The sequence below is a fragment of the Ricinus communis genome, chromosome 9, assembly GCF_019578655.1.
Source record: "Ricinus communis isolate WT05 ecotype wild-type chromosome 9, ASM1957865v1, whole genome shotgun sequence".
Lineage (NCBI taxonomy): Eukaryota > Viridiplantae > Streptophyta > Magnoliopsida > Malpighiales > Euphorbiaceae > Ricinus > Ricinus communis.
This window is the reverse complement of record NC_063264.1, coordinates 566,587-593,022: the sequence shown is the minus strand read 5'-3', so window position 1 is coordinate 593,022 and position 26,436 is coordinate 566,587. Positions and strand designations below refer to the sequence as shown.

Genomic DNA, 26,436 nt, shown 5'->3' with positions numbered 1-26,436 from the left:
TTCTACTCTCTACATTCTTGTGAATTCTTACTTCACCATGAGTGGCTAAGTTCTTAGTTTCTAATTCAAGAGTGAATAAATTTCAATTGTGATTTTGTGAGGCTTTGTGCTTAACAGAATTCTTCTTTAATTCAAGTATTCTTTATTTCTTGTTCTTATTATTTATGAATTATTGATATTAATTGAACTGACGACTCAACTTTGATATTGATTTTTCTATTGCTAAACTTTGAGTTTGTGATCCGTAATTGTCATGAACGATTAACACAAATAGCAAGGAGCTAGCTCATGTGTGTGTGATTACGGCTTATTCGAATTATATAGCTTGCATGATAGGCTCTAAGGAAATAAAGGAACAAGATTATTTCAATTGCAGTTATTTCAATTAAATTAATGTTGGTTTAGTCATTCTCATTATTTTTAATGCTATCATTAAGTTGATATGGAACGTTATCGTGCCCAGTTGACTAATGGTAAGTTTTGATTTGGATGTTGGGTTCGAGTCAATTATATTAGGAAAATTACACTTGTTGCGGCTTTTTCGAATAAGTAGACTAAGTACTCGAATAAAAGAATTGATATTTTAATATATGATCATGATTACAATTGGATGAAATTAGCACTTTTGAATTGGAAATTTGTTAAGATTGATTTTATTTACTTTAATATTCAGCCTTCATCATTTTCCGCTTATTTATAATTTTGATTCAAACATTCGAAACCCCCTTTTTATTTTACTTTGAGAATTATTCACATTGGTTCCCTTGGGATTCGACCTGGTTTCACTATTTCTACAAGTTGGTTTAGGAAAATTAGTAATTTATTTTGAAGGGCTTCGACAACCCGTTCACTGCACTATAATAAATCAGTTTTCAGGCTTCCTTATACCTGGAAAGGTAAATCCTTTATAGTCTTCCTCAAACAGTCAAATAATTGAGGATTCAATGATAATCTTCTTATATTGATTTCATATGCAATTTCTGTGCACAGGAAATGCCAAAGTGGTGGATTTGGTGCTATTACCTTTGCCCACATCATGATCCCTAAATGGCCTTTCACACCACAGTATGGAGACGTAGACAAAGAGATAGTCATGTTTGGGGAGGTCAAGACAGTTAGTTCCTTTCTAAGAGATTATATGGTTTTGGGCATGATGATTTGGGTATAGTGGCTGTTGTTCTCGTTGCTTTTCTGGTAGCTCTTGCATCTCTCTTTGCATATTGCATAGGAAAATTAAATTACCAAAGGAGGTGAAAGGAAGAAATGGTAAGAACGGAACGTATTGCTTGTATGGTCATACAGCTGCATTTCTGAGACTTTCAGGAAAGGAATTACTAGATCAGACGACAGGAACTTAGGAGAAACAACAAGGTACTGTTCATGTTCGATTCGGTAAGCGCCTGAATAACTGCACCTCTCGAGCATATGCACAAAGTCCACAATCTTTCATTCTGAATTTTGCGGTTTCTCTGTTCTTTTTTGCAAAGAAATAGAGTTGCAAGGTTGCTTTCTTTAAACTGATGGTGTTTTGGTAGCAGAACCTGATGTTGCTTACTGAATGACCTTAATGCTTAACATGCCTATCTGTTTTAAATCAGACAAACATATATTGACTATTCTTTTCCACGTTTCTTTCTTTTCTGTTTCTATGCAAATATTAACCTGTAGAGATTGAAATGAAACCTGAAGGTCCCAGTTTCACCCCCAAAAAAAAAAAAAAAGAAAGCGAGCACAATTCATGATATAATAAACCAGATTGCACAATCCAAATATGTTGAGTACATGATTACAAGAAATTTACCTTCTCTGAAAGTTGATTTTTCCTATAAAATATGCAAACAAAGAAGCAAAAATAAAAGGGAAGATAATAAGTACAACACCAACAACGCCCAAAAGGTTGTGGTAAAAGCCGAAGTAATCTTCTAAAAATGCTGAAACAGTTTTGTTTTCGCCGAATGCTGATATCTCTTTGTTGACATCTCCAAATTGCGAGGTGAGCAGACCATTTAGCACCCAAGATGTAGGACACATGTAGTACAGCCAAATCCACCATTTTGGAATCCGCTGCGAAAACACAATCATTCAATCAGTTTCTTTAATCTTTAATTCTTTAAAGGTTGCTTCTCTACTTATATATTAGTCTTCCAGAAAGAAGTAGAAATTTGAAGCAGATGGAGTTCCCCTTACAAGTAGTATAAAAATAAATGAATTGGTTGCTTTAGTTTGAAGATGATTAGAAAGCTTACTGGTCTTGGTACAACCAAGCCGGAGAATAAAACCAGCACTGCGTATGAGAAGGATGCTAGAATTGAAGCCACTTGAATATTTGGTGTCAAAGATACTATAAGCCTTCCCATGTAGTTGAAAGATAGCAATGAACAGAACACGGCATAAAATGCCCAGAATATCTTGTAGGCAGACATGGAATAACCAACCATGGGATAAGTGATCACCACATAAATAATTGCTATAGCGAACATGTATGGTAACTCTACCAGCACCTAAAAAACCAACAACCAACAATACTGAAGCAATTAGACAAGTATAGATATTGACAACTAATTTCAGGTGATGACCGGAAAACGTTGAAAAGACTTTGTCAGGACTTAAACAAACCAGCATGAGAGTTATGCACCTGTGCAAATGAATATGCCCATGGAGAATACATTCCTGCAAACTTTTCCCGATACATAACAGTCCGCTCTGTAACAACATATGGTAAGGCTGTTGAGCAATTGTTTATACCAAAGAAGATTACTGCAGCGTACATTGAGCCAAATATAATGAGCAGGTCTTGCTGGTTGTTTCTGCAAAATATTTAACAACAAGAGTAACTGTTATATTAGAGGAAGAAGAAGAAGAAGAAAAAAGTAAAAAACCTTCATAAAATTGAGATTACAATTAGTGGGAACAAACAAAAAACAAGAAAGAAAAATAGGACAGTTAGACTTGAAGCTAATAAAGTTCAGAAGAAGGTAGAAAGAAACATGAATTATGGCTACAATTTCATGGTGTTCCTAGCAAAAACAAAAAAAAAAAAAAAAGAAATAAGAATGTATTGTCTAACATTTTCTTTCCCTGCTGCCAGAACAGCGCACCAAATATGATAGATCCAGCAATCATAAAAACAATGCGCGTCAGATTGTAGGAAGGATTTCTCCAATATGACAAGTGATGTTTCCACAAGCAAGCTTTAAATTGCTCCCAACCATTTTGTGGGAAACGAGTCGAAAATTGCAATTCCTTTGAACCAGGCATCGGTTTTTGCAGTTGCTTAATCAATTCTTTATTCTCCCTGCAGTCAAACAGCAATAGAGTTTCCATCACTCATGAGCTTCGAAGGAACTCAAAGCAGGCAAGACTTCTTAGACATGCTTCCAGTACTGGACCATCAAAGTGCATCATAGTCATTTGCACTTACTTGTATAAGGTGGACTCTTCATAAATTTGTGCAAAATCTACTCCCAGTTCAGCCTCTGCAGATTTAGAAGTAACCTCTAACATCCATGTTGCTGGATTATAGTTGTCCTTAATCTTTGGCACCCCAGGAACATTCTATGCAACAAAGAGAGAATTTTAATCAAGATTGAAATATAAGATTTCTATCAGTAACCAGAAAACAATAGTGTAAAAGACAAAGTATTAGGATAACCAACCTCAAAATATTCAATGACCCTGCTAGAACGTTGGCCCAATGGCCCAGAATAGATAATGCGGCCTCCAATTTTCAATAGAATCAACTGCAAGAGAATCAGATGCATCAATAGGTTGTACATTTATAACCAAAAGGAACTAAGGCGTATTGTTTACCTCATCAAATGCCTCGAAGATATCAATACTTGGCTGGTGGATGGTGCAAACAACTGTTCTTCCTGTTTCAACTACATTCTTCGCTGCTCTCATTACAATTGCAGCTGCTCTTGCATCTAAACCTGTAGTTGGCTCATCCATAAAGATGATAGATGGATTAGATACAAGCTCCACAGCTATAGTTAATCTTTTACGCTGCTCAGTAGATAATCCACTAATTCCTGGCATGCCTACTAGAGAATCCTTAATTTCATCAAGCTCAATAGTTTCAAGGACTTCATTGACAAATTCCTGAGAGAAGAGTTGCAAAAAATGTCAGTGCGATTTAGTCTTTTTTCTAACTAGGTCTAGGAAAGAATTACTACTTGAGCTCTGGAAAGATATCATACAGATTTAGTTTTTGGATCAGTCTCGGATGGGAGCCGTAACCATGCAGAATATATCACAGATTCTTCTACAGTTATTTGCGGGGAATGTATGTCGGTTTGCTCAACATAACCTGATATCCTAGCAAATGTATCCTGAACCTTCGGGTATCCACCTATTCTTATATCTCCATTAATAGTGCCACCCGTTTTCCTTCCACTAAGAACATCCATAAGAGTTGTCTTCCCAGCTCCACTAACACCCATCAATGCCGTGAGATTACCAGGTCTGAATGCACCAGTAATGTCAGTAAGAAGCTGGAGCTTCTTCTGTGCAAAACCTCGCTTTCTCATTGCCTAAGACAGAAGGATAGAAATTTGAATTATTTCTTCTTATGCTTCATGGATGCCAGGAATTTAACAGATTAAACTAAATATATCATGATTACCGAAGGCGTGTCAACATAGTACTGCAGATCCTGAAATGTCATAGCAAGGGGTTCAAAAGGTAAAACCATCCTGCCTGCAAAGTTTATGAATGGCGCCACTTAAAAAATGCATGTAACAAACATTTTATCTCTGCACCAAACTATTATACCACAAATAACCTGGAAAAAATCACCCGCTGTTCTAATGTTCTCTAAGAAAAATTTAAAATTTCCAACCAGATTATAAAGAGAATGCTCACCGTTTTTAGGTCCTGTATTAGGCATAATACGGGCATCACTGAGTCTCCTGTCTTTGTCAACGTGATTATTATCTACTTGTTCTTGCAGTTTATTGTACTTTTCATAAGAAATAATAGCACGAGTTCTTCCAGGAGCTGCATGAGTACCAATGACTTCAGTTAACAGGGATACATTACTCTGTAGATTTTTATTCAAAATGGCTAATAAGCAGTGAAGATGAACTTACGTTTCAAGAAGGTTAATGCTAATGTAAAACCAATGTTGAAAAGCACTGTCAATCCTAACAGGGCACCAACTGATATCCAGTAAAAGTAACCAAGATAGTTTAATCCATGACTTTCTAGTGTTTGTTGCCCTATGGTTGAGTTGGCGGACACAATCTGCGGTAGAATAGAAAAGGAAATGAAATGTGCAGCATATAATTACTTAACTATTGACTCCTGCAAGAGGACATTAAATTCCTAGTTCCAAGATATTAAATTTTACCTGTTGCCATCGAGGAGCAAGAAACTCATTCACACCCAATCCTATCTCTCCATATGCCAATGGGCAAATCCAAAATCCCCAGTCCAACCAAGGAGGCATAGAGGCTGAAACCGGATTAACAGGTAAGCAACATTGTCATTTAAGAAATCTGTTGGAACGAGAAAGAGCTAAAGAAATAAGGTACTTACGTTTTGGGATTATGTAACCACCAAATAGTACATTAATCACTATAAAGAGACTGCCAATCGTTACTGAAGCAACCCCGGTTTGGAAAATTGATGCAATAAGGCGAAACATGGATATTGATGTTAGATGTACCATGAAAAGAAGAAGCAACTGTCGAAAGAACCTAAAAGAAGACACAGCAAAAATGGGCATTAGAAGATAGTTAGCATGCTTAAAGAAAATCAGATTTCAATTCTTTGCAAATCCAAAAAGTGGCAGCAGCCACTTTTAACTTTACAACTGGGACGCACCTTCCAGCCTCAGGGCTGAAACCAATAACATAGTAAGTGAGAGATGTCCAAACAAAAGCTTCCAAGAATGAAAGTGGAAGTTTCAGAATAGTAGCAGGAATCACATAAGCCCAAGCAGGGTAAAAGCACAGCTCTTTCTGTTTATAGAAAACTGCAAGTCTTGAAACAGTCATCTGCAACTCTGGCAATCCATCAACAAGTAAAAGGAGGAGTGCATAGAATATAGCACCCATGTAATCATTTGCATGGAGCACATCAACACCCAATCTAGTACGTAATAGAACTGTCATTGTTATTGCTGAAATTGTCACTAGCTGCAAAAGAAAGAATAAAGATCGAAGTGAATTTAAATGAGAAGGGACTATACATAAGCTGATTGTTTATGGGTAGAGTGTAGTGGGTTCTCAAAAATAAAGGAAGCTACCTGTGCAGTTTTGAACACATATACAAAATAATTTCTCTTCATTAAAAGAAATTCCCTCCTGGTGCAAGCTTTAAACAGTTCCAGTTTTGGTAATGAGTATTTTTTGAAGGATAAAGCACTCTTGTGGCATTCAGATCTATCAAATGGCTTTGAAAGTTCCTCATTTAACTTCTGGCCGAAATGAGATTCTTTGAATTTCTTAACAAATAAGTCCACAGAAACATAATCGTACGCTTGGTCTGTCCGGCACCAATATTGTCCTTGATCTTTTCTGGAGATAACCTGGAGAAAAATAAAATGATAATGCAGCTTCTCTTACTAGTTAAATCTGAGCAAATGTGAAACTTCAGAAAGCGTACCTCTTGAAGGAAGTCAGCAACAGCTTTTCTTGGAGGGCACCTGAATCCACAGTCCTCAAAGAAATTACAAATACTACTGCGTGGGCCATTATATACAATCTTCCCTTCTGCCATCAGAATGACATCATCAAATAGATCAAAGGTCTCTGGTGCTGGCTGAAGAAGTGAAACCAAGGCTGTAGCATCAGTAATATGCACCAAATGCTGCAGACAAGATACAATCTGGAAAGTGGTGGAGCTGTCTAAGCCGTTTGATATTTCATCCATGAATAGTGCTTTTGTAGGTCCCACGATCATCTCGCCTGCAAACAGACTTGTATTCAGCATAACATCACCAACAGTATGCCTAATCTAGAAGATTTTCATAAACTACCTGTAGTCAATCTTTTCTTCTGACCACCAGAGATACCCCTTTTCATCGCATCCCCGACCATTGTGTCAGCACACATGTCAAGCCCAAGAATCTGAAAGAAATAGGATAGCAAATAAATCTCCAGACAATACATCTTCAACAAAAAGCCTGGACAGTAAACTTCAGACCTAGTAAACTACCTTCAAAATGTAATCTGTCTGAAGGTTACTTTTCAGTCCTTCAATTGATACTGCCTGTCATGGAGAGAGAAAATCATAAGATAGGCATGGAAGGTATGCAGTCGATTATGCATGGAGTATGATTTCTCCATAAACTCTCACTTAATTTCAGTTTCAAATAGAACAAATTTTTCTTTTTGACAATTTTGAGAACTTTTGACCTTATTAGGAAACAAAAGAAGAAAAATCTGAGACATGGTTAAATGGGTACCTTCATGTAAGCATCTACATCAGGATCTGGGACTATCCCTGCCTGCTTCTCTCTTCTACTGACTTCAGTCATGATCTCTTTCGTGCAAGAACAACAAATTGATGTCGGAAGATATTAATGGGGGAAGTAGATATTAACTCTAACAATTCACAATAAAGACACCAACTTCTGATTGAAACTACCCGTCCACTTTTTCTCACTGACTTAAAATGGGGCTTTACAAATTAAAGCAAGAAATTGCAGTTTGTTTTGCTTACCAGCTCGACTACCAATGCCCTGACATTGAGCAGAGAAATCAATTACTTCCCTGACAGTCATTTCTGGAATATGCAGATCATGTTGGCTGATATAAGCTGAGGTCTTCTGGGGAACGAACTCGTCCAATCTGTATCCATTGTAAGATATTTCTCCTCCGACCTGTTCGACAATTAATAGTAGTTTTGTGAAGAAGGCTTAATTGTTGTTTTAGTTCTTGCAGTAAAGTTTTTTCCTTCAATCATATGTAAAACTAAAGCAACCTTAAGAGAATGGCTCAATCTTCCAGAAAGGGCTAACAACAACGTGGTTTTGCCACAGCCTGGAGGACCAAGCAATAAAGTTATCCTGCAACCACGAAGAAGCAGCAGCAATTTGGTTAATAACCGTTTGTTATTCTGTAATTTTAGCATGCAATCAAATTTTTTTAAAAAAATAAAGAAATTCAACTCAGTAAAACTAATTGCAGGTGTAAGGTACCTTCTTGGCTTAATAATGCCATTGACATCTTTTAGGATGCTAATCTTGGCTTCTTGCCTTGACCAAGGTAGAGTGATAAACTCCTGTGACAAGCAGACAGCCCAAATGGAATTAGCACTTGATCAGTATGTGAAAGATATATTCACTTTCTATTGTTAAGTTAGAAACCAGTCACTTCAATGTAGAACTTTTTACTTGAAAGATCCAACGTGTTGTGACAAGGAAATTTTAATTTCTTTTAAAATTTTCTTGTTACTTACAGAAAGCACACTCCTAGCAGTGTTCCAAAGAGTTGGGAGAGGCCTTCCATGAACCACCTTGCACTCTGCTTCAACACACAGATTTCTGTATCTCACTTCCACAGTGGGCAACTGTACACCAACTCTAGAAAAAAGAAAAAAAGCAATTATACTGACTGTAATGTATAGCTAGTATCTGAATGCAGCAGGTTTCTAGCCCAGGAGTAGTGCAGTAATCAGTGTATGCATGAGACGACCCTTGTCCACACTTCATATTACTGACTATTTGTTGATAAACAGACTTTAAAATGACAGAAGAGAAGGGACATTACGTATTCTGCGAATTAAACATAGTTAATATGTAGAACTATACTATCTGCATATCTTTCAGAAAGGGTTAATAGGAAGATTACCTGTCAATCCTTTTTCTAAGTTTCTTCAATAATCGCAGATTATCATGATCAACGTGTTTGATGAGTTTCTCGATGAACATTTGGCGCTCTTGAGCCCCTAGTTTGGCAACATCCACAATTCTTTTCCCTTTACTATCTGAGCCATCTGTTTCCTCGAATAGAGCAGTAGTAATCCGTCTAAGAGTGGGTAATCTTTCAACAGCAGCCCATTGCAACTGAGTTTGTTCATCATTATCTTCAGCCACAGATGAAATACTGCGGAAACTTGAAACATGACTTCTGAATGATGATCTTATGCTTCTTCCCAACTCTGCTAACTCAATCCTGAATGACTCTATTTCATCAGGACCTACAAGCTGAGCCATTGTTGGAGAAGCTGATAGAATGATAGATACATGTGAATATGACTGACTGCAAGCCACCCCTTAAATACACTGAACTCTCTCAAGTTGATGAGGCAATGAAATGCATCATAAGTTCTTTGTTGTAGCAAGCAGGCAAGCAAGCAAATTGCAGCTAAGCATGCTGTCAGTAGGCATTTACTTTTTTGGGTTTTTTAAAAGAAAAATGAAGGCACTTAAGGCAATGGATCATGTTGAAAATTGTCAAACCCATTATTATATTAGATATAAGGCGGCAAGATCAGCCCAAAATACTAATTAATTAAAATAATGTGAATTTGTCAATTTCAATTATTTATTAACCAAGGGACTCCTCCTCTCTCATGCCATTCAATTCAATCATTATGTATGAACAGAAACAAACTATTACCCATGAAGAGCATCTTTTGGGTCTTTTAATTGTTAGGTATTAGATTTGACAAGAGGAATTTTGTTTATATTCTGTAATCAAAGTATATGACTTTATAATTGCACCACAAGCAAAAGATTTATTTATTTATTTTTTTCTGTTGTTTTTGAAGGAAAAGGAGACTCTGCAGCAAAAACAAACTGCAAAGTAATTTAATTGATGGAAATTAAAGCAGGCACATTGGGCTACAATTGCTAAACTATTTGCTCCATATGGGCCAGCCCTTTAAGGACTAAGGAGGGAGGCTGCTTCCAATTTCATTTTGATTTTAACAAGTTTTGTTTGAAAAAACTTAGGGTTTGCAGAATGAAGAAATTGGACACAGATATTACTTCATGGATTATGGAGCTCCTTGTACGAAAAGAACTACACGAGCCCCTAGTCAAAAAATTCCTTACGAATCCACATCTTCCCCTCGATAACGACAATCTCCGTTTGAAAAAGACTTTGCTTTTAAGGTCAATCGATTCCCAAATAAGTGATGGCTCTGTCTCCGAAACCATCCTGGACTCGCTTGAGGCTATCGAAGAACTGGACCGGGAGAATCATATTATAATCACTGATTCTATGAAAGCAGCTTATTGCGCGGTTGCTGTGGAATGCACCGTGAAGTACCTGTGGGGAAACCAACATAAGAGCCGCAGCCAAGGGAAGTATGTGGAGGCGGTGAAAAGGATTTGGAGAGATAGAATTCAGAATTTGGAGATGGCAAAGAAGAGCGACTTAGTTACCGATGAGTTGAGGAAGTCTAGACAGAAAATGGAGGCGGTGCTTTTGGATTCCCATAGGTACAAGTCGCTGAAGGAGCTTAATACACGAAATGTTGCTTTGCTTTTAACTGGAGATTATATACATGAGGCAATGGCCTTAATGGGACCTTCTTTTCTTGAATTGGTTGCCAGAACTGAGAGGGAAGCTAAAGAAAAGGAAGTGAGGGTTCAGAAGGAAAACAAAGAAAATGAGTTTATGGCTGAGGGCGAGATGGCTCAAAGGGAAAAAGAAGAAATGGAAGTTGGGGCTGAGAGAGAGAATAAAGAGAAGGAATTGAGGGCTGAGATGGCAAAAGAAAAGGATTTGAGAGCTGAAAGGAAGAAGAAAGATAATGAAGTACGGGAAGGAATGACTGCGATGGAAGAGAGACATAAGGAATTGATGGAAGCAAGTACCGAAATAAGGGAGAAAGAAAAGGAAGGCTGCAGCGCACAAGTAGTTGACTGCAGCTCTGATGCAGTTCCTGAATTCGATGCAGATGGTCTTGCCGGGCAGGAAATTCCAGCATTGGCTAACTCAAGTAGCACGCTGAGCATTGCTGATAAGCTAGGTGAGCTGTTCTTTAACATTTTTGGTTTTTAGTTTTTAGTTTGTCCATTTGTTGCTTTTTAACTGTTTGATACTTTGATAAATTTATTTGAGTATTGCTGGCTTTAATCATGCTTCGCTGGGGCTTCTATTAATTTATTAAGACTATGTAAGCATTAGGATCAAAGTTATGTGTTCATTGACATGAATTGGGGTCTGTTTTCTGTGAACCCAATTAAACGTCCACATTGAATTTTGTTGATTTTCTTTTATATTATGTGTTCAGATTTCTTGGACATTACATGTTGAACTTATACATATGGTTTGAAAACGCTATTGTTCATATCAATGAAATTAACTTTTTGAATTTGAATTTCAACCAAAGGAGCTTCTGAAACTGAAACTCTTGTGCCAAGAGGATTGGCACAGTACTTACTCTTCTCAAGAATTGTCTGATTATTGATGAGTAAGTTTGTTTCCATGTTCTCTTTCTTCATCCAGAAATTCAGAGGAAGATGGCGCTCCAAAAGCATAAACATATTGCTGTACGCCGGCGCAACAAAGGACAAGCTCGGATTACTGATTCCGACGAACTGGACTTGGAGGTTGCTTCTAGCAAATTTGATACTCTGTCTACTCCTGAAGTGAAGCGAACACAGGAAATGCTTAATTCTAGCTTTTCAGAATTGCAAGCAGCAGTGGACGACCCTCTCCCCAATGCTTTACATGTAGCTGATACTGTAATTGCTGAAATAGAGAGAAAAAACCCAACCAAGGAGGCTTTGGTAGAAACGCAAAAGGGTAAAGATGTAGACGCATCCAATCCATCTACAAATGCTGTAACAACTGAAATGTCAAGTCGAAATGTTATAGATGTAGATGCATGCAATCCGTCTACAAATGCTGTAACAACTGAAATGGCAAGTCAAAATGTTATAGATGTAGATGCATCCAATCTGTCTGCAAATGCTGTAACAACTGAAATGGCAAGTCGAATGACGAGTAATGAGCCACTGGTAGAAAACCTCAAGTTGAAAGACATACATAGACATGAGAAGGATGCTACAAAACCTAGCTTAATGGATCGCAACAATACTGCTCATACCTATGAGGTATCGGGTTTTTTCCTTCTATTTTTATCTTCAAATTCCATTGTAACTGAGACTAATTTTCTCTCACTGTATGAGGTTTGTCTTTGTGCATGTATTAATATCTGTATAATTGTTTGCTTCTAAATGATAAAAGAAGGGACACGACTTTGGTCTCTTGTAAAGAGTCACAAGAACTGAAACAAAATTTGTAATCTTATTGACTCCTCCCCCTTTGTTGTTTAAATTGTTCTTTTCTGATTTCATTGTGAAAAAGTTTGTTCTGGTTCATGCTTACAAGGATTACGAGGAAGCAAAATCTTCTCTTTCGAATACGGTCACTTCATATTTGTATTGCATACTTTGTAGGGCCTAATTGTGTCTTATTGTGAGTTTTGTACAGTGGAATGATTCAATTGATGACTCGTCAGAAGGAAGAATCAATCGCTCTATCCGCTTAGACAGCCCAAAGAGAAAAGATGTGTCTCCATTGAGAAAGTATGAGATCCAGCATTTTGCTAAAAGAAGGATAAAGAGAAGGTGGAGTGTGGAGGAGGAAGATGCCTTGAGAGAGGGTGTACAGAAGTATGCAATTAACTGTATTATTTCTAAAAATTTAGGAATCATCTTTCTTTTGTTATTTTTATCAATTTCCATTATTTTATAATGTAGGTATGGTAGAGGGAATTGGAAAGTGATATTGAGCTCCAAACGTGACATATTTGTGGGGAGAACAGAGGTAATATACTTAGTACTGTATGTGCAACTTCTCTACATGATTTGTAAAGTTTTGATCTATGCTCTAATATTCAACATTTTACAATAATTGTTGTAGGTTGATCTGAAAGATAAATGGAGAAACATGATGAGATGATGGAATGTGGATAATGGAGTATATAAACCCTGTACAGCTTTTGGTCATCTTCTCACCCATAGTTGCAGCCTGCATGTATATAGATGTATGCTTTTGAATGTCCACGTATGGTCTTGGGTATGTGAAATTACATGTCAATGAAACGCATGGACTCCATATTAAATCACTAACTGTAGTTTATGTTAGATTGGTATGTGAGGAGAAGAAACTGATGTTCTTTTTGTAAGCTTACATGGATTGTATGACAAATGTAAAAAGTAAATTATTTTGACAATGATTAGGTGCTGGATCGCACCTTCTATTCAGGTTGTTCTGAGTTTATTTTGTTGGCTGAATGTCATTGGAATCTCTAGTGATCGTGTTTGTCACCTTAACAAAATGAGCCCAGTTTACTCGATATAATTGTTAATGTTGTGAAGATCTGAGCTAAACAAGTAAACTCATTAGATGCCTCATTTTTTCGTTGAGATAATAATTTCAGAAACTGTTGATAATAATTTGAGAAAAGAAAAGAAGTTGAGTATTATCCTATCTTTAATTTGTAATAATTGATCAAAGTTTATGGTTGGCATTGGAATGTCTGAAGCAAGAACTCAATCTATTTTAACATGCAGAGGATGTTGATTTAATATTCTCTTGCAAGTTAAAAGAGAAGAAACTCCAAAACAGTTAACATCAAAAATGAAAAACTCGTAGCATATGTATGGACACTGTTGAATTATGTCTGGTACAACTCATCTTGATAACATCAATCTTATGCATAACAGACTTTTGAAGCAATTTACAAGGACATGCAATCAGAGAGGATACAGTAACCAAATGTTAAGCCTAGGGTTTAATCTACTCTTCCACAAAACAAGTTTGATAGTAGACAAGCAGTAGTTGTGCTAGAAGTTGTCAACCAGAAACAACCTGTTCAGTTAAAAGAGGCATCACATGAGCAACCATCCCCTGTTTCTCCTGCTCCAAATAATAGACCTTGTCATTCATGCCTTCCCTCTTGTATGCCTCCACCATGATAGAGTAGGTTGTTGAATCTGGTTGACATTGATTATCTTTCATTCGCTTAAAAACTCTCTCCATCTCCATCAAATCCTCTGCCTTGGCACATGCGGATATAATTGCATTATAGAATGTGGTATTCTCCGGTATTTCAAACTTTGTAGCCAACTGCACGCTGCTAATTACCTTGTGGAACAGACCTGCGTTGGCATATCCATTGATAAGGCAACAAAATGTCTTGGTGTCTGCTTTCATGCCCTCTGCTCGCATCTGATCAAATGTATACTCCATGTGTTTCACATCCCCCGCCACTGCAAAAGCTTCAATCACATTGTTGTAAGTTGAGGTCGTCCAGGGAAATTGAAGCTTGCGCATAAACTCCATCACCGATGACATCTTATCATACATCCGTTTCTTTCCATAAGCACCAATCAAAATGTTGAAAGTGCGAGTTTCCGGTTCAATTCCAAAACTACGGAACTTCTCATACCATTTCTCCATCAAATCAATCTGACCCTTGTTACCAAACACGCTGAGGATGATGTTCATAGTCCAAACATCAGGTTTGCACTCGGTACTCTCTAACATCCCAGAGAGCACCCGCTCCATCTGATCATACATCCCAGCCTTCCCATATCCACTTAAAACTATATTTTGTGTGACTGTATTAGGAGTGATCAATCTTTCACCCATTTCTTGATATAAAGCCTCAACCAACTCAAATCTCGAAGCATCAACACAAGCCTTGAGTAAGGTGCTATAGGTGTAAACATCAGGCAGGCAACGAGGGAGAGTTTTCATTTGTTGAAGAATGGAGAAAGCCTCATCAGTAAGATGGTTGCGGCAATAAGCTGCAAGCAATGCAGTGTAAAGTTCAGCTGTAGGTTCAATTCCTTCTTCGACCATTTCGTCGAAAAGTTGATGGGCACGTTGGGGCTGGCCAGTTCTGCCCAAGAGAACCAGGAGTTTCATGTAAGTTCCTTCTTTTGGATGATAGAAAGGTTGTTCTTTTAGCATCTCAAACACCTATAAAATCCAAATTGAGAGAAAAGATATCAACTTGGGAGTAAATTCATGTAATTGAACAAAAGTGAAGCACAAATTGAAATAAAGAACAGTTTTAAAAGAGAGATGGGGAACCTCGAGGGCTTGGAACCACTGCTTCTTGAGAATGCGGTCGGACAAGGCTTCAGTAACAGTGTTGACCCAGGCCTTAGCTTTGTTCTTGCGGTCCAGTTTCTTTTTAATATTTTTGATTGGGGTTCTTCTGGGAGGTGAAGTTTCGGTAAATCCAGGGAATTCACCTTGCTTCCAGTGCTTCTTTTTAGGTGAAGTAGAAGTTGGAGCATACGCGCATAGAACAAGAGTGTGTTTAGGTTGATGGGATCTGGGTTTAGTATTACAGTTGTTGTTGCTTTGAGCAAGTGTGGAAGGAAGGATAGAAGAAGAGAAGGAGAGGGACAGTGAGGATGATGATGATGCCATTTCTCTCTCTCTCTCTCTCTCTCTCAAGTCTCAGCTGAGTCACTCAGACAGACACTATGGAAGTGCACAAGTAGAATTTGTAAAATGACATCTCCATCCTTTTAACTTGATTAATTATTTTCTTAATCATTGTAAATAAATAATTCGTTTGGCCCTATTCCTTTTCTTTTTCAGTAACTGTTTTTTATACTTTAAAATGGTAAATTTTTAATATTTTTTAAGAAGATAGCAGTTATTAACTAAAAGAAATATACTTTTCTCAATCAAATTACATTTCAATCATCTCTTTATTGTTAGACTTGTATCAATTTGGATAATGAGGCTCCATTTAGTAATTGTGTAATGTTGGCCATTGCTCATGACAAATAATCTTTGATTTCTTCTTTCCCACTTTTAACTATGAACTTGCAATGTGAAAAGAAAGCACCTTTTTTCTAATACAAACAGTGGAAATGGGAAAATTTTGATAAGATAAAACGTTCCATCTACTTCTGCTGCATAACATTTCCCAGTGAAACTGATTTTAATACATTTACATTAACATGTAAATTCATACACATCATTAGCACTTCTACCTTATTTTTTCTCGGGAAAAAGAAAAGAAGAAAATTGTCCGACCTACACTAGACTAGTTTAGTAATGCTACCGCTGGGCAACTTAATACACACTCGTACACCTCAACTCGACCCGTACTTCACTAGCTCCCACCTGAAAGGCTGGAACACATATAGAACTTCAGGAGAGCTCTTGAAGAGCAGAGCCACACACACACACACAGCAGCAATGGCCACCATTGACAGCATTGCTGGCCTGTACACCAGCGATGTTCTTGACTGGCCACGGGCCAGCTTTTGTTCGCATAACCGGCAATGCCGCTTCGTTGTGTTCATTTCCATCCTGCCTATTTGCAAGCCATAAAACTTTGATGATTTAAGCCCATCTTTCTGTTTGGTGTTGCAATCCACGAGGGTTCTAGGGATATCAAGCACCACATGCCCATTTTCTGATTTTGTGTTGATCTTTCTCTGGATTAGATGGATATAAGAGTAGTGACCTCTAAGGCATGCATAATCATTTGGTGTCAAGCCTGTACTGTCACGAGCTCTTCTCCATGCTTCAATTCCCACCTAGACAAGGCACACCAATATCAGTAGGGCATAACATGCCCAAAAGAAGAGAGGGACAAAGATTTAGTGCAAAAACAATAGGATTCATTAAGAAACATTGTGCATACAAATCCAGGATCATCCGTTAAAGCATCCAGTATATTCTCTGATCCATCTCTGATGGCAGCAACATGAAGAGGAGTCAACCCACCAGGTCCGACATCATCAGGCTTAAATATAAAGCTTTTATAGCCCCCATCAACTTCTTGCCTTTGTTCTAGCCCTGATCTACCAAATTCTTTATCTGGGACGTATCTTAATAGTAACTCAACCATAGATCTGCAATTTCTCTGCACAGCTCGATGGAGCAGACCCATATCTAGCAATGCAAGCTCAATCGAAGAATGCTCTCCTGTATCTACAGTTCCATCAAACAGAATGGCGAGGAGTTTTTTCACCACAGCACACCAATCATGATCCATGGAAAACTCTATAAGCCACTTGTACCGTCTGAAAGGGAAAAGATCTAAGTTGGGATATAAATCACCCAGTCTAAACTTCAAGCGACTTCTATGCAGAAGCCAGCCCATTTCATTTACAAAGTCCAGTGCTTGATTCTTGGCTTCTATTCTCTCAGTGTTTTTATGCATGCCATCAGCAGTTTCAGGCACCTCAAGTGCCTCCTCCAGCAAACAGATCTCAGAACACACTTCTTTCTCTGCAACTATAAAGGGAAAGAAGCTGCTACTAAGACCATGGTCTTCAACCTGACAGGAATAAGTACCCACAAATTCTCAAAATGAGCATACAAAGACATGCATGCATAAAAGACTAAAAAGAAAAAGTGATAGTAACATTTATCTCTTGTTTGCTACTTAGCTTAAGCCTCTTCTATTACCTACATATACAAATTTTTTCTTGGTTGTAAACTATGTCATGGATTCCAAAATTGAGTTGGAATACACTGCTGAACAAGTTTTTGTGTGTATTTGATAAATGACAACATTTTACATTCATATCTAGCTTGCAAAAAGTACAGAGAGAGACAAACACTGGCAGGGCACATTAAAATTATACTAGTTACAAAACAAACAACCTACTTTCTTCAAGATGAGGGACTTCAGGTCCATTTAAAGTTTATGTTTAAAAGTATAAATAGGGCTTTGATAAAGGACAAAAAAGGAGTGGTAAATATTTTACCCAAATGAACATCCTACAAACGTGTAATTCATTCATTGCTAGAAGTTGATTTCCTGACATAATTCCTAATTAGCACCCATTATGCTTTTTAGCCTTTACGGATGGACCATGAAATTGTACAACCCGGGACCCCAAGATTTCAGATCAAAACAACTAAGCCAATAAATTGCACTGTATAGCACAAGTGATCAGGCATTGAGTTAAATCATAGTATTCATTTTATTAAAGAACTACAATACCTCAACGAAGCCTCTCCCAATTATGTTTGGTATAGAGCAAGGGAAGGTCAAGCATTGAAGCTTGTTATGCTCATTGGTTGTATCAGCACCGTCCATCAAGTCACGAGATGTTTCCTGCACCAGATACTTTCCTTCTAGAGCACACAATAACCTGGAGCCAGAAGTGAATTGACTTCATTGCATGGTAACATTAATAGTTCAAAGGATTTCTATCAATAAGTGTCTACTTTTTAGATTAGACAACAATAAATGCTTTTTTCAGAAACCAACAAGACAAAATGAGTCTTAGATTTTCCAAGAAAGAAAAAAAAAAAGGAAAGAGAAATACATAAAGAAGATTAGAAAACCTGGTCGAAGGCCGAAAAATATTGAAGCCCTTGACTGTAAAATCAGTTCTCTCAGATAAAGTCACTGCAATAGGTTTGATGCTTGAGATCCTGCAATGTTTATGGCTCTTTAGAGGTAAGGGTGTGTCCAAAACAACTTGACCTACAACACAGATATCGCAAATCAAAATGCCTCGTAAAAATATTGCCTCTTCCATTTCAAATGTCATACGCCAGAAACACTTGAACAAGCATGCACAAAGTGAGAAGGAACAGACCATTATAAATGAAGGATACACAATGCTGCACCCTAGCATAAACCCATCCTGTCCTCCAAAAAGAGTCGGTGGATCCATCAAGAAGCTTACTCAACCTGGCACCCAGATCAATGCAGATCTGCATGTGACAATGGTTACTAAAAAACCATCTGTAATGAGGATAAGCAATTCACATTTCTGGTGGTAGCATGGAAACATACCTCCTCCCATTCAGGTTTTCCCAAACGAAGATAGATTGTTAATATTATACACCCGGGCCGTATGTAGCTCTCTATGTCAGTAGGACTATGTGATAACCAATCAAGTATCTAGAGATGCACCCAAATTACAGAATTAAAACATACAAGGGGAAGACCATCTTAGAAATTTTAGCTGATAATTAGTTCAGGAAATACCTGAGTCCGCAGAGTGATAGGAAAATCATTTGGGTCTTTACCAAAGAGTTTGAAAACAATTCTGTCCGTGCAACTCTGACAATAGGTAAAAAAGAGAAGTCAATAGATGAGATCCTTGAGGCATATGTAACATTCAAAGCAATAAGCTTTACCACCTATTATTATTTCCATATCAAACACCTGTTTATAGATTCCTTTTAAAATCTCTAGAATCCACTCAGTGTTTTAATTAAGAAATTAGAAAAAATAAAATAAATAAAAATGCCATAACTCCACTTTTCACTACTGGGCTCACAACAGAGCATGAAGTAAAAACTTCCAAATATCGTTCAGTAAATCCAGAGTCATAGAAGGTCTTAATCATTGCCAAATGTGTTATAATTAAGTTGGCAGCAAATAATGCACAAAATCTAGAACGAAAAAATAGCAGATTTATGGCGATGAGATGTAACTTATTTGTTTTAGCATCTGTTCCATAATTATCTTCAAGAAAAACTTCAGATTCATATAAGAAAAGGCATTAAACACACAGAAGAAAGTTGAGCCTGTCGGTGTAATAAAACAACCATCAAAAGAGACCTTGTGCATGAGTGTAGAACCAGAAATCCACTACATGCTACAACTCAGAGAATCAAAGGATCCAGAAACACTTATGTGGAAAGATGTGCAATCTTGTAAAAAGAACATATACCTGAGCCTCTCCACTGGAACTAGATGGTGACTGGGAAGAAGTTGAGTCTGAGTTTCCACTCATCTGTGGCAGACTTCTCTTATGAAAGCCAGACTGTAGCCATAGAGGGCAATTGATAGACCCTGTCCCAGGAATTAAAGGGGCAGGAGACAGCTCTAGGTTCCCTGCAGAGTCTTGTGACCCATCATACACATTGTTCAAGTCAATGTTATTGAACTTTATCCTTCCAACTGCAGCCTTTGGTTCTTTTATTTTGGCTGGAAAATCGCATCTTGATGGGAAAAACTTTGTTGACGTTGAACTTGGCATAGGTTGCGGAGTTCCATCCCATACACTTTTCTGTGCCAAATCCGAAACTGGTACTGCCCCACCTTGGCCCAAAGGCCTCACTATGTCCTCAGAACTTTTACAAGCCATCGTAGAAGGCCCAGCAGATTCAAAACCAGTTGTAATCTTGTCTGACCCTTTTCCAAGAGTCCCAGCAGTTTTCCCAGCATTTTCTAAAGCTTGAGACTCCTGCAGGACTTTAGATATACTCCCTTCACTAGTTGCACCAGCAAGACTGGCTAGGTTCCTTAATAGATGAGAAAGCAGATCCTGATTCTTTTCTTGATCAGAGCTGTTTGCTGCAATTTATACAAGAAAGCACATGTGGGGTTAAACACAATTGATAATTATGATGCCAAGGAAAAAAAGGAGAACTTGCATAGAAATTAACCAACTACATTAATATATAACTTCATTACACGGTGCTAGACATCATCACGCTTTGTTTCAAGATCACAAGCCCTGCCCAGAGAGAAAGAAAGATAGTGCTTATATATTCATGCTATTCGCATATGTACAGTTGGATTTTACAACACCAAACTCCCAACTAATTTCAAGTTTTCATAATAAAGTTATCTCAACTTGCTAAGAGAAGAATCTACTTAGGTAAACCAAACTTTTTTTTTTTTTTTAAAAAAAAAGAAGGAAACAAGAATGCTGCAAGAGAAAAGAAATCATTAAGCGCCTGGAAAACCCTGAATTTGAATTTAATTATCATGCTTCCAAGTGGAATGGTATACTTGTCACACGATAATTAGAAGACCACATTAAGATGAACTTCTCCAATCAGCAGCAATACTTAAAAGGGGATATTTTAACAATGATAGAACCTATAAACCACCTCCTGAACTCCGATAGTTCCCGAAAAAGATGCAAGCCTATCTTGCTGATAATAAGAGAGCTTCAATTCAAAGAACTTAAAACTTGCAAACAAAGATTAAAATCATGAAGGCAAGATTTACTTCGTTAGAAAAAGCAGAGTTGAATCTCCAATGACTATTCCTCTCTCCAAAAATCCTTAGTTTCCAGCCATAAACACTAAATTAATGAAGCAGAACTTGCACTCCAAGTTACAGAATTTCTCCCCTTTCCTATAGTTAAAGAATGACCAAGAAGCAGGATAAAATGTGAACTTCTCATTTCTTCAAAAAGCAAACAACCGAAAGGAGGCACCATAGCTCTCAAATAAAAGCACAAAACAAGAGCATCAACACTTTCCCTACAACTCAACCTACTGACAACCAAATACTGTTAACCTCCCAATACTTAGTCATAAACTTACATCCTAAATTCACTGCATATATGACATCCAATCTTGATCATGAAGCTATTGTTAACTCCACATTGTGGAAACCAAAGGCATTTTGCTTAGCTTTCATCGTAATACTGAGAGAAGTTCGTGGATCTATGATCTCATACTATCATGTCAATAAACATTACTAGTATTAATATCTACTGAAGAGTGAACCAAAAGAGTCATGCCATAACAACTGCTTACAGAATCGAATTTCATAAGACAAGCATAAGTGCATAAATAAACCCAATACTTAAAGAAAGTCTTTTGAAGAAAAAGACCACTGTCATTTTAGCATCTTGGTAAAACGGTCAAACAAGTGAACCTGATTAAAGGTGTACGTACAGTGCAAATTGGAAAGAATCCTCAGAAGACTTATCAATAGATAGCTACTACCCTTTTCATCATTCAAGGAAGCTCCATTTACTACATTCTCAGGATGCGTCTTCCTCCTCCGTCTGTTGTGGCCAGCCAAACGCCTACGACAGCTTCTTTTCCCTTCATCAAACTCTTGAAGAACATGAAACCTGCCCATGAGTATAACCAAATTGCATCCAATTGGAACAGAAGAAATACATCTTTACCTAATGTAATTATATCCCAAAGGGCAACTAGTAGAAACAGAGCAACCAAATCGAGACGGAAAAAGAAACTACAAGCACTGTTATGTACGATTTTTTTTCCTTATGCACGTAGTGGGTAACTAAAGCTATTATAATGATCTGCTTCGAGATTTACAAGATTCAAAGATGTTAGATAACTGTACAGCCTACTGACCTGCTACATTGCTGGCAAAACCGCTGCATAACATTTCCTACCAGCGCTTTACTGGCCTTGGAATGCATGTCACAGACCTTGTGCCGTCGGTGATAATCCTTAGCATTACTGAGATCAGCACTACAGTCCTCCACCTGACAAACAGCACGATTTGAAGCATTCCCAATAAATTTTGTCTTCTTCCCACATTTTGCATCTTCATCCACAATTGGATAGGCTTGACCACCAAGCTTCAGAATAAGGGACCCAGCCTCATCAGCAGGCAAGTCTTCATCTTCAACAACCACAACCCTCCTTCTCTTCTCCAATTCTCTCTTTCCTTTCTCATTGTCCAAGTCATTATTATTGTCAGAACCAGAAGCTGAGGTGTTAAATAAACCTCCATTCTGGGGAATTTCGGCACCGACAGGAAACAACTGCTTGTTCCTACAGTCAGATGGCACGGAATTCAATGGACTAGCTGTAAAAAGATCGCCGTCCCATTTCCAGTCATTTAAATCCCAGTCTAGACTCTTTTTCCCAGCTGCCTTCATATCCGACACTACTGGCCCATAGAAATGGTGAGACTTTCCTCTTACTTTAGCTTCCATTTGTCGAAGGCCCAGAACATTAATTTTTTTCAGGAAAAAAATTAAAGAAAAAGAAGAAAATAGCAACGACCCAGTTCAACTAGATTAAGAAATAAGAACCCAGGGCAGTACAGAATCCGAATTTGAATATCAGCTTAAATGATTACTAAAATTAAATCTTAGCCATCCTCTCTATAGCACCCAGGAAATAAACGATAACAACCAGAACATCCATGAATCCACACGAGAGTTGCCCACAAGACATAGCCACTTGAATTACCTTTTTAACACCTCAAATTCAACGGAAAATCCAATCTTCGATTCCATCATCCCAAATTCCTTATTTAAGAAACCAAGACAACAGCTTCTTTAACTCCAGAAGTAGGATTACATAAATACAAACAAAGTGCAGAAAAAGAGAAGAGAGGAGCTGCAGAGAGAGGGTAAGTTGGTGAGATTGCGTCTGAGAGAGAGAGAACATAGAGTGGAAATTAGGCAAAAGTTAGGAAAGAGAGGGTAACCCGTAATGTAATGTGTGAAAGGAATGCGTTTTTCAATGTCAATAAGAAGAGTACACTTTTTGTAACCAAAATTAAAAGAAAAAAGAAAAAGAGTACACTTTCCATTTATTTTATTTAATGATGCCAATTTTCTTTCGGAATCTATAGCCCCCACACCCGTGTCTTTCGCTCTCACTGTAAAAATCCCACCATTTTTGTCGTTTGTTTACTTATGTGCCAAGAATCTATTCGTTCTAACATCTTTCACTCTCTTCTGTCTCTTTAATCTTACTGGTTCGGTGGTTCCTCGGAGCATATGGTCAGGATGAAACAATTAACGAATCTATTTCCCAACGCTTTCACTATAAAACATTTGACGGCAAAAGAAGTTAAAAGTAAGAAAAACAGAAAATTTACAGTGGGAAAGGTGAAAGCTTTATGCTCAGTAGCGAGTACTGCTACTACTACTAGTAGCAAACTTATTTTACCTGCACCTTCCAATTCAATTAGATAGCATCAGATAGGAATCTGGACAATTTGATTAAGACCATTCAATTACTGCAAATGGACCCTTGGGACCCTTCTTTTCTTTCTGACTATTCTTTTATTATTATCGGTTAAGTGGGTCCATTTGAGTTGGATGGATTCTTGAGTAAATGTGGTCTACTGTTGGCATACAAATGTACAGGTATGGACCTGAAGTTGAATTTGACCCTGTTTCTTTTTCAAGTTTTGACCAATTGAGAGAGGCAGATTATGGCCTTCTAGTATACTGTAGTAGTATAATTTCAAGCAAATGCTTTATACCGACTGAAAATGGAAGAGAAACACGGAAATAAATGACTTTTGAAGAATTCCAGAAGGAGGTTAGGTCAGGCACTGATTTTGGGCTTCTGTAGTTTGTTTTACTTGACACGTAAAGAGAGAGGCTTTTTGGCGATTTTGCAAAAACTAACTGTAGGTTAAGCTAAAGTCATATTTCATAAAATCAACCGACTTAATACTTATAATAACATCGTTAAGATTTGAGTGTCTATTTTCTTGATTATTTATTATTAATAATTTATATTTATATATACCCTTATTATTTTATATTGAAGGTGAAGGAATGCAGCTATAGGGAAAGAAACTGCCATTTTCCAATTCCATGACATTCTAACATATGTTTCTTTATCCTAGTTTTACGGGAAGATGTCAATTTTTAAGGTACAAACAAGAGAGAAGGTGAGTTGAAGAAGCATATCTATTGTCGGAATCGATGTTTGGTCACTGTAACAGTAGTAGTTTTGTTCTTACTCATTTCCTTTTCCTTGGCGGTTTACCTATTCCATTCAAACCTTCTAATCGGAGGTTAATGTTCATGGGCAATGATTAAGGAGACGCATGCATGGACTTGGACCAGGCGATATGTGAGTTCTTCTGTTCTTGATTAAACTGGTCAAAGGAATCCAACCGAACCATTGCTAATTTTCCTATAATTAATCCTTGCATTTATCAAAAGGATTTCAATTTCCAATTATAGATTGAATGGTGAAAAATTGAAAGTGATTACAGAGGTATAGTATGGCAAAATCAACTATTTAGAGACCCACCAATTGTGCACAGCAGAAACAGATTAGATAATTAATTAGTGATTGTGAATCTTGCATGGGGGGGAAGGCAAAAGAAAGATAGGAACGAACCCAAAAGTCACAAGTGCTGAAGAAGATTGAAAGTACAGCCATATACATGTCAAAATTGATGAACAGGGGTTGGAGTTGAAAAGGAGCACCGCGTGGACCCTTCATATCATATCATATTATATTTATATATTCATCACCTGAAGCACTGACTGAATGTGAAAAAGGAATTTATCATTATTTCTCGTATTAAACTAAACTACCATCATCGGTTTGCATGCGGCATAAACCTTCTTTACTAATGGTAATTATCTGAATCTAATATTGGATCATGATATGGTCCCGGGGCATCGATCGTGTGATACTGTATAGGTTTGAATTTGGATGGTGGTTGTTGCTAAATATGAACCAATTATTTAAAATTTTGAGTTATTTTCACTGCATATATATATGTTAATAGAATCTTATATTGGTGTACAGTGGTGACCATTCACTTTCGCACAAGTTCAATAAAAATGGTGCAGGTTCACCAGGTGATTCGCAAAACCTTGTTACTTTAGTATATCATGTCACAAACCCTACCCTACTAGAAACAAAGGGTGGTTTTTGCTAATGCTAATGGTTCATACAGCGACCCTCGAAAACAAACATATATACCGACCGACAGTTCCAAGTCTGACACGATCGAGTTGCATGCATTGCAAGAACAAATTCCTTCAATTTTTTATCATTCTAGTAATGCTACTGGAGCAAAACCAAACATGCATGCGAACCAAACAAATTCATTGTTTCCATGCCTCCATCTCTCTCAACCTCATCTATATATGATGCCAACAGAATTATACTGCAAGCAACTTCCCATGAAATTGGCAGGTTATTATGAGAATATATACCTTTCGCCCTGAAAATGGACCCGAAATTAAGTCTATTACATGTTCAAGGCACGTCTCCTTTGCGCTTTCTTCAATATCCCCTTTTTTTCTATTTTATATATATAGATATATTAGCCTCATTTTGATGCAGGACTTGGCTACTTGCCCTAAAGGCTATTCAATGAATTTTATACAATTTAGGGTAATCATCAGGTGAAGGTTCTATCTGGATAAATCTCTATCATTATTATTTCAACAACAGCTTCCATTCCTGTGATATAAATTTTTCAAAACAAAGTTGGAACAAGTAAATGAATGTGTGCTTAAAATATCTGTCTCTAATTTGTCTTCTTTGGCATTAGAATTTCAGCTAAATTCTCATCTGAATCTCCGACTCAGTTGTTTGTGCTCTTTCTTTTTTTGTCTGTGTGTGTGTGTGTGGAATGAATAAATTGCAGAATTTTAAACATAACCACATCAGCGCTTACGACCAGAAGAAACAAACAAAAAACCTGTCGCTAACAACAACAAACACCATTTCCAAATCCCTGAAATCTCCAAGTTTGATTGCAAAACCTCAACTATCAGGAGAAGCCTACTGAAAGCATGAACATTTCTAGCCTGCAACAGAAGGGTGTTCTCCTAACTTTGCTTTGCAAATTCCTGCCTGCAGCTTTCCTTGAGAATCAACAGACCCCTCTTGACAATTGCATAGCCCTTGTTCAAATATTGCGAGCCATCAATACCTCCTGCCAAACATACACTGAGAAATAGAAAAACTCAAAGAATAGGAGATTATTGTTTTAAACCCCAGTTCCACACCAGCACCATGCATTCTCATTATCATGTACAATCCCCCATTTCATAAATTTGTCCTCCGTTGCCAG

General features: G+C 37.5%; 4 protein-coding genes across 5 annotated transcripts; 1 reads left to right on the top strand and 3 right to left on the bottom strand.

The window, feature by feature from the left end:
- Window positions 1–1,739: 1,739 nt before the first annotated feature.
- LOC8261338 (pleiotropic drug resistance protein 3-like) lies at window positions 1,740–9,352 on the bottom strand. The gene is made up of 24 exons (XM_015719199.3): window positions 8,799–9,352; window positions 8,407–8,530; window positions 8,147–8,229; window positions 7,930–8,014; window positions 7,669–7,828; window positions 7,412–7,488; window positions 7,162–7,215; window positions 6,983–7,073; window positions 6,610–6,911; window positions 6,251–6,532; window positions 5,827–6,140; window positions 5,539–5,699; window positions 5,351–5,454; window positions 5,091–5,244; window positions 4,864–4,998; window positions 4,625–4,698; window positions 4,200–4,532; window positions 3,811–4,101; window positions 3,657–3,740; window positions 3,422–3,555; window positions 3,068–3,295; window positions 2,636–2,807; window positions 2,247–2,501; window positions 1,740–2,064 (listed from the first exon to the last, which is right to left on the bottom strand). The coding sequence occupies exons 1-24, from the start codon at window positions 9,161–9,163 to the stop codon at window positions 1,798–1,800; spliced, it is 4,329 nt and encodes a 1,442-aa protein (XP_015574685.2). The 5' UTR covers window positions 9,164–9,352; the 3' UTR covers window positions 1,740–1,797.
- A 562-nt stretch (window positions 9,353–9,914) lies between these two features.
- LOC8261339 lies at window positions 9,915–13,174 on the top strand. The gene is made up of 5 exons (XM_002519268.4): window positions 9,915–10,929; window positions 11,409–12,019; window positions 12,399–12,580; window positions 12,668–12,734; window positions 12,831–13,174. Exons 1-5 carry the CDS (start codon window positions 9,915–9,917, stop codon window positions 12,867–12,869), a joined length of 1,914 nt encoding a protein of 637 aa, XP_002519314.1. The 3' UTR covers window positions 12,870–13,174.
- Window positions 13,175–13,538: 364 nt separating this feature from the next.
- On the bottom strand, window positions 13,539–15,438 carry LOC8261340 (pentatricopeptide repeat-containing protein At3g06430, chloroplastic). Its single transcript, XM_002519269.4, has 2 exons — window positions 15,012–15,438; window positions 13,539–14,897 (listed from the first exon to the last, which is right to left on the bottom strand). Exons 1-2 carry the CDS (start codon window positions 15,354–15,356, stop codon window positions 13,767–13,769), a joined length of 1,476 nt encoding a protein of 491 aa, XP_002519315.1. The 5' UTR covers window positions 15,357–15,438; the 3' UTR covers window positions 13,539–13,766.
- A 385-nt stretch (window positions 15,439–15,823) lies between these two features.
- LOC8261341 (squamosa promoter-binding-like protein 1) lies at window positions 15,824–23,115 on the bottom strand. Of its 2 annotated transcripts, none has more exons than XM_002519270.4 (10): window positions 21,990–23,115; window positions 21,558–21,739; window positions 19,592–20,217; window positions 18,901–18,975; window positions 18,706–18,813; window positions 18,506–18,623; window positions 18,249–18,390; window positions 17,902–18,052; window positions 16,591–17,229; window positions 15,824–16,483 (listed from the first exon to the last, which is right to left on the bottom strand). In XM_002519270.4, the coding sequence occupies exons 1-10, from the start codon at window positions 22,577–22,579 to the stop codon at window positions 16,034–16,036; spliced, it is 3,081 nt and encodes a 1,026-aa protein (XP_002519316.1). In that variant the 5' UTR covers window positions 22,580–23,115; the 3' UTR covers window positions 15,824–16,033. The 2 variants fall into 2 exon arrangements, with proteins under 2 accessions (XP_002519316.1, XP_015574731.1); XM_015719245.3 differs by having other exon boundaries at window positions 21,558–21,722; window positions 21,990–22,157.
- Window positions 23,116–26,436: the final 3,321 nt, after the last annotated feature.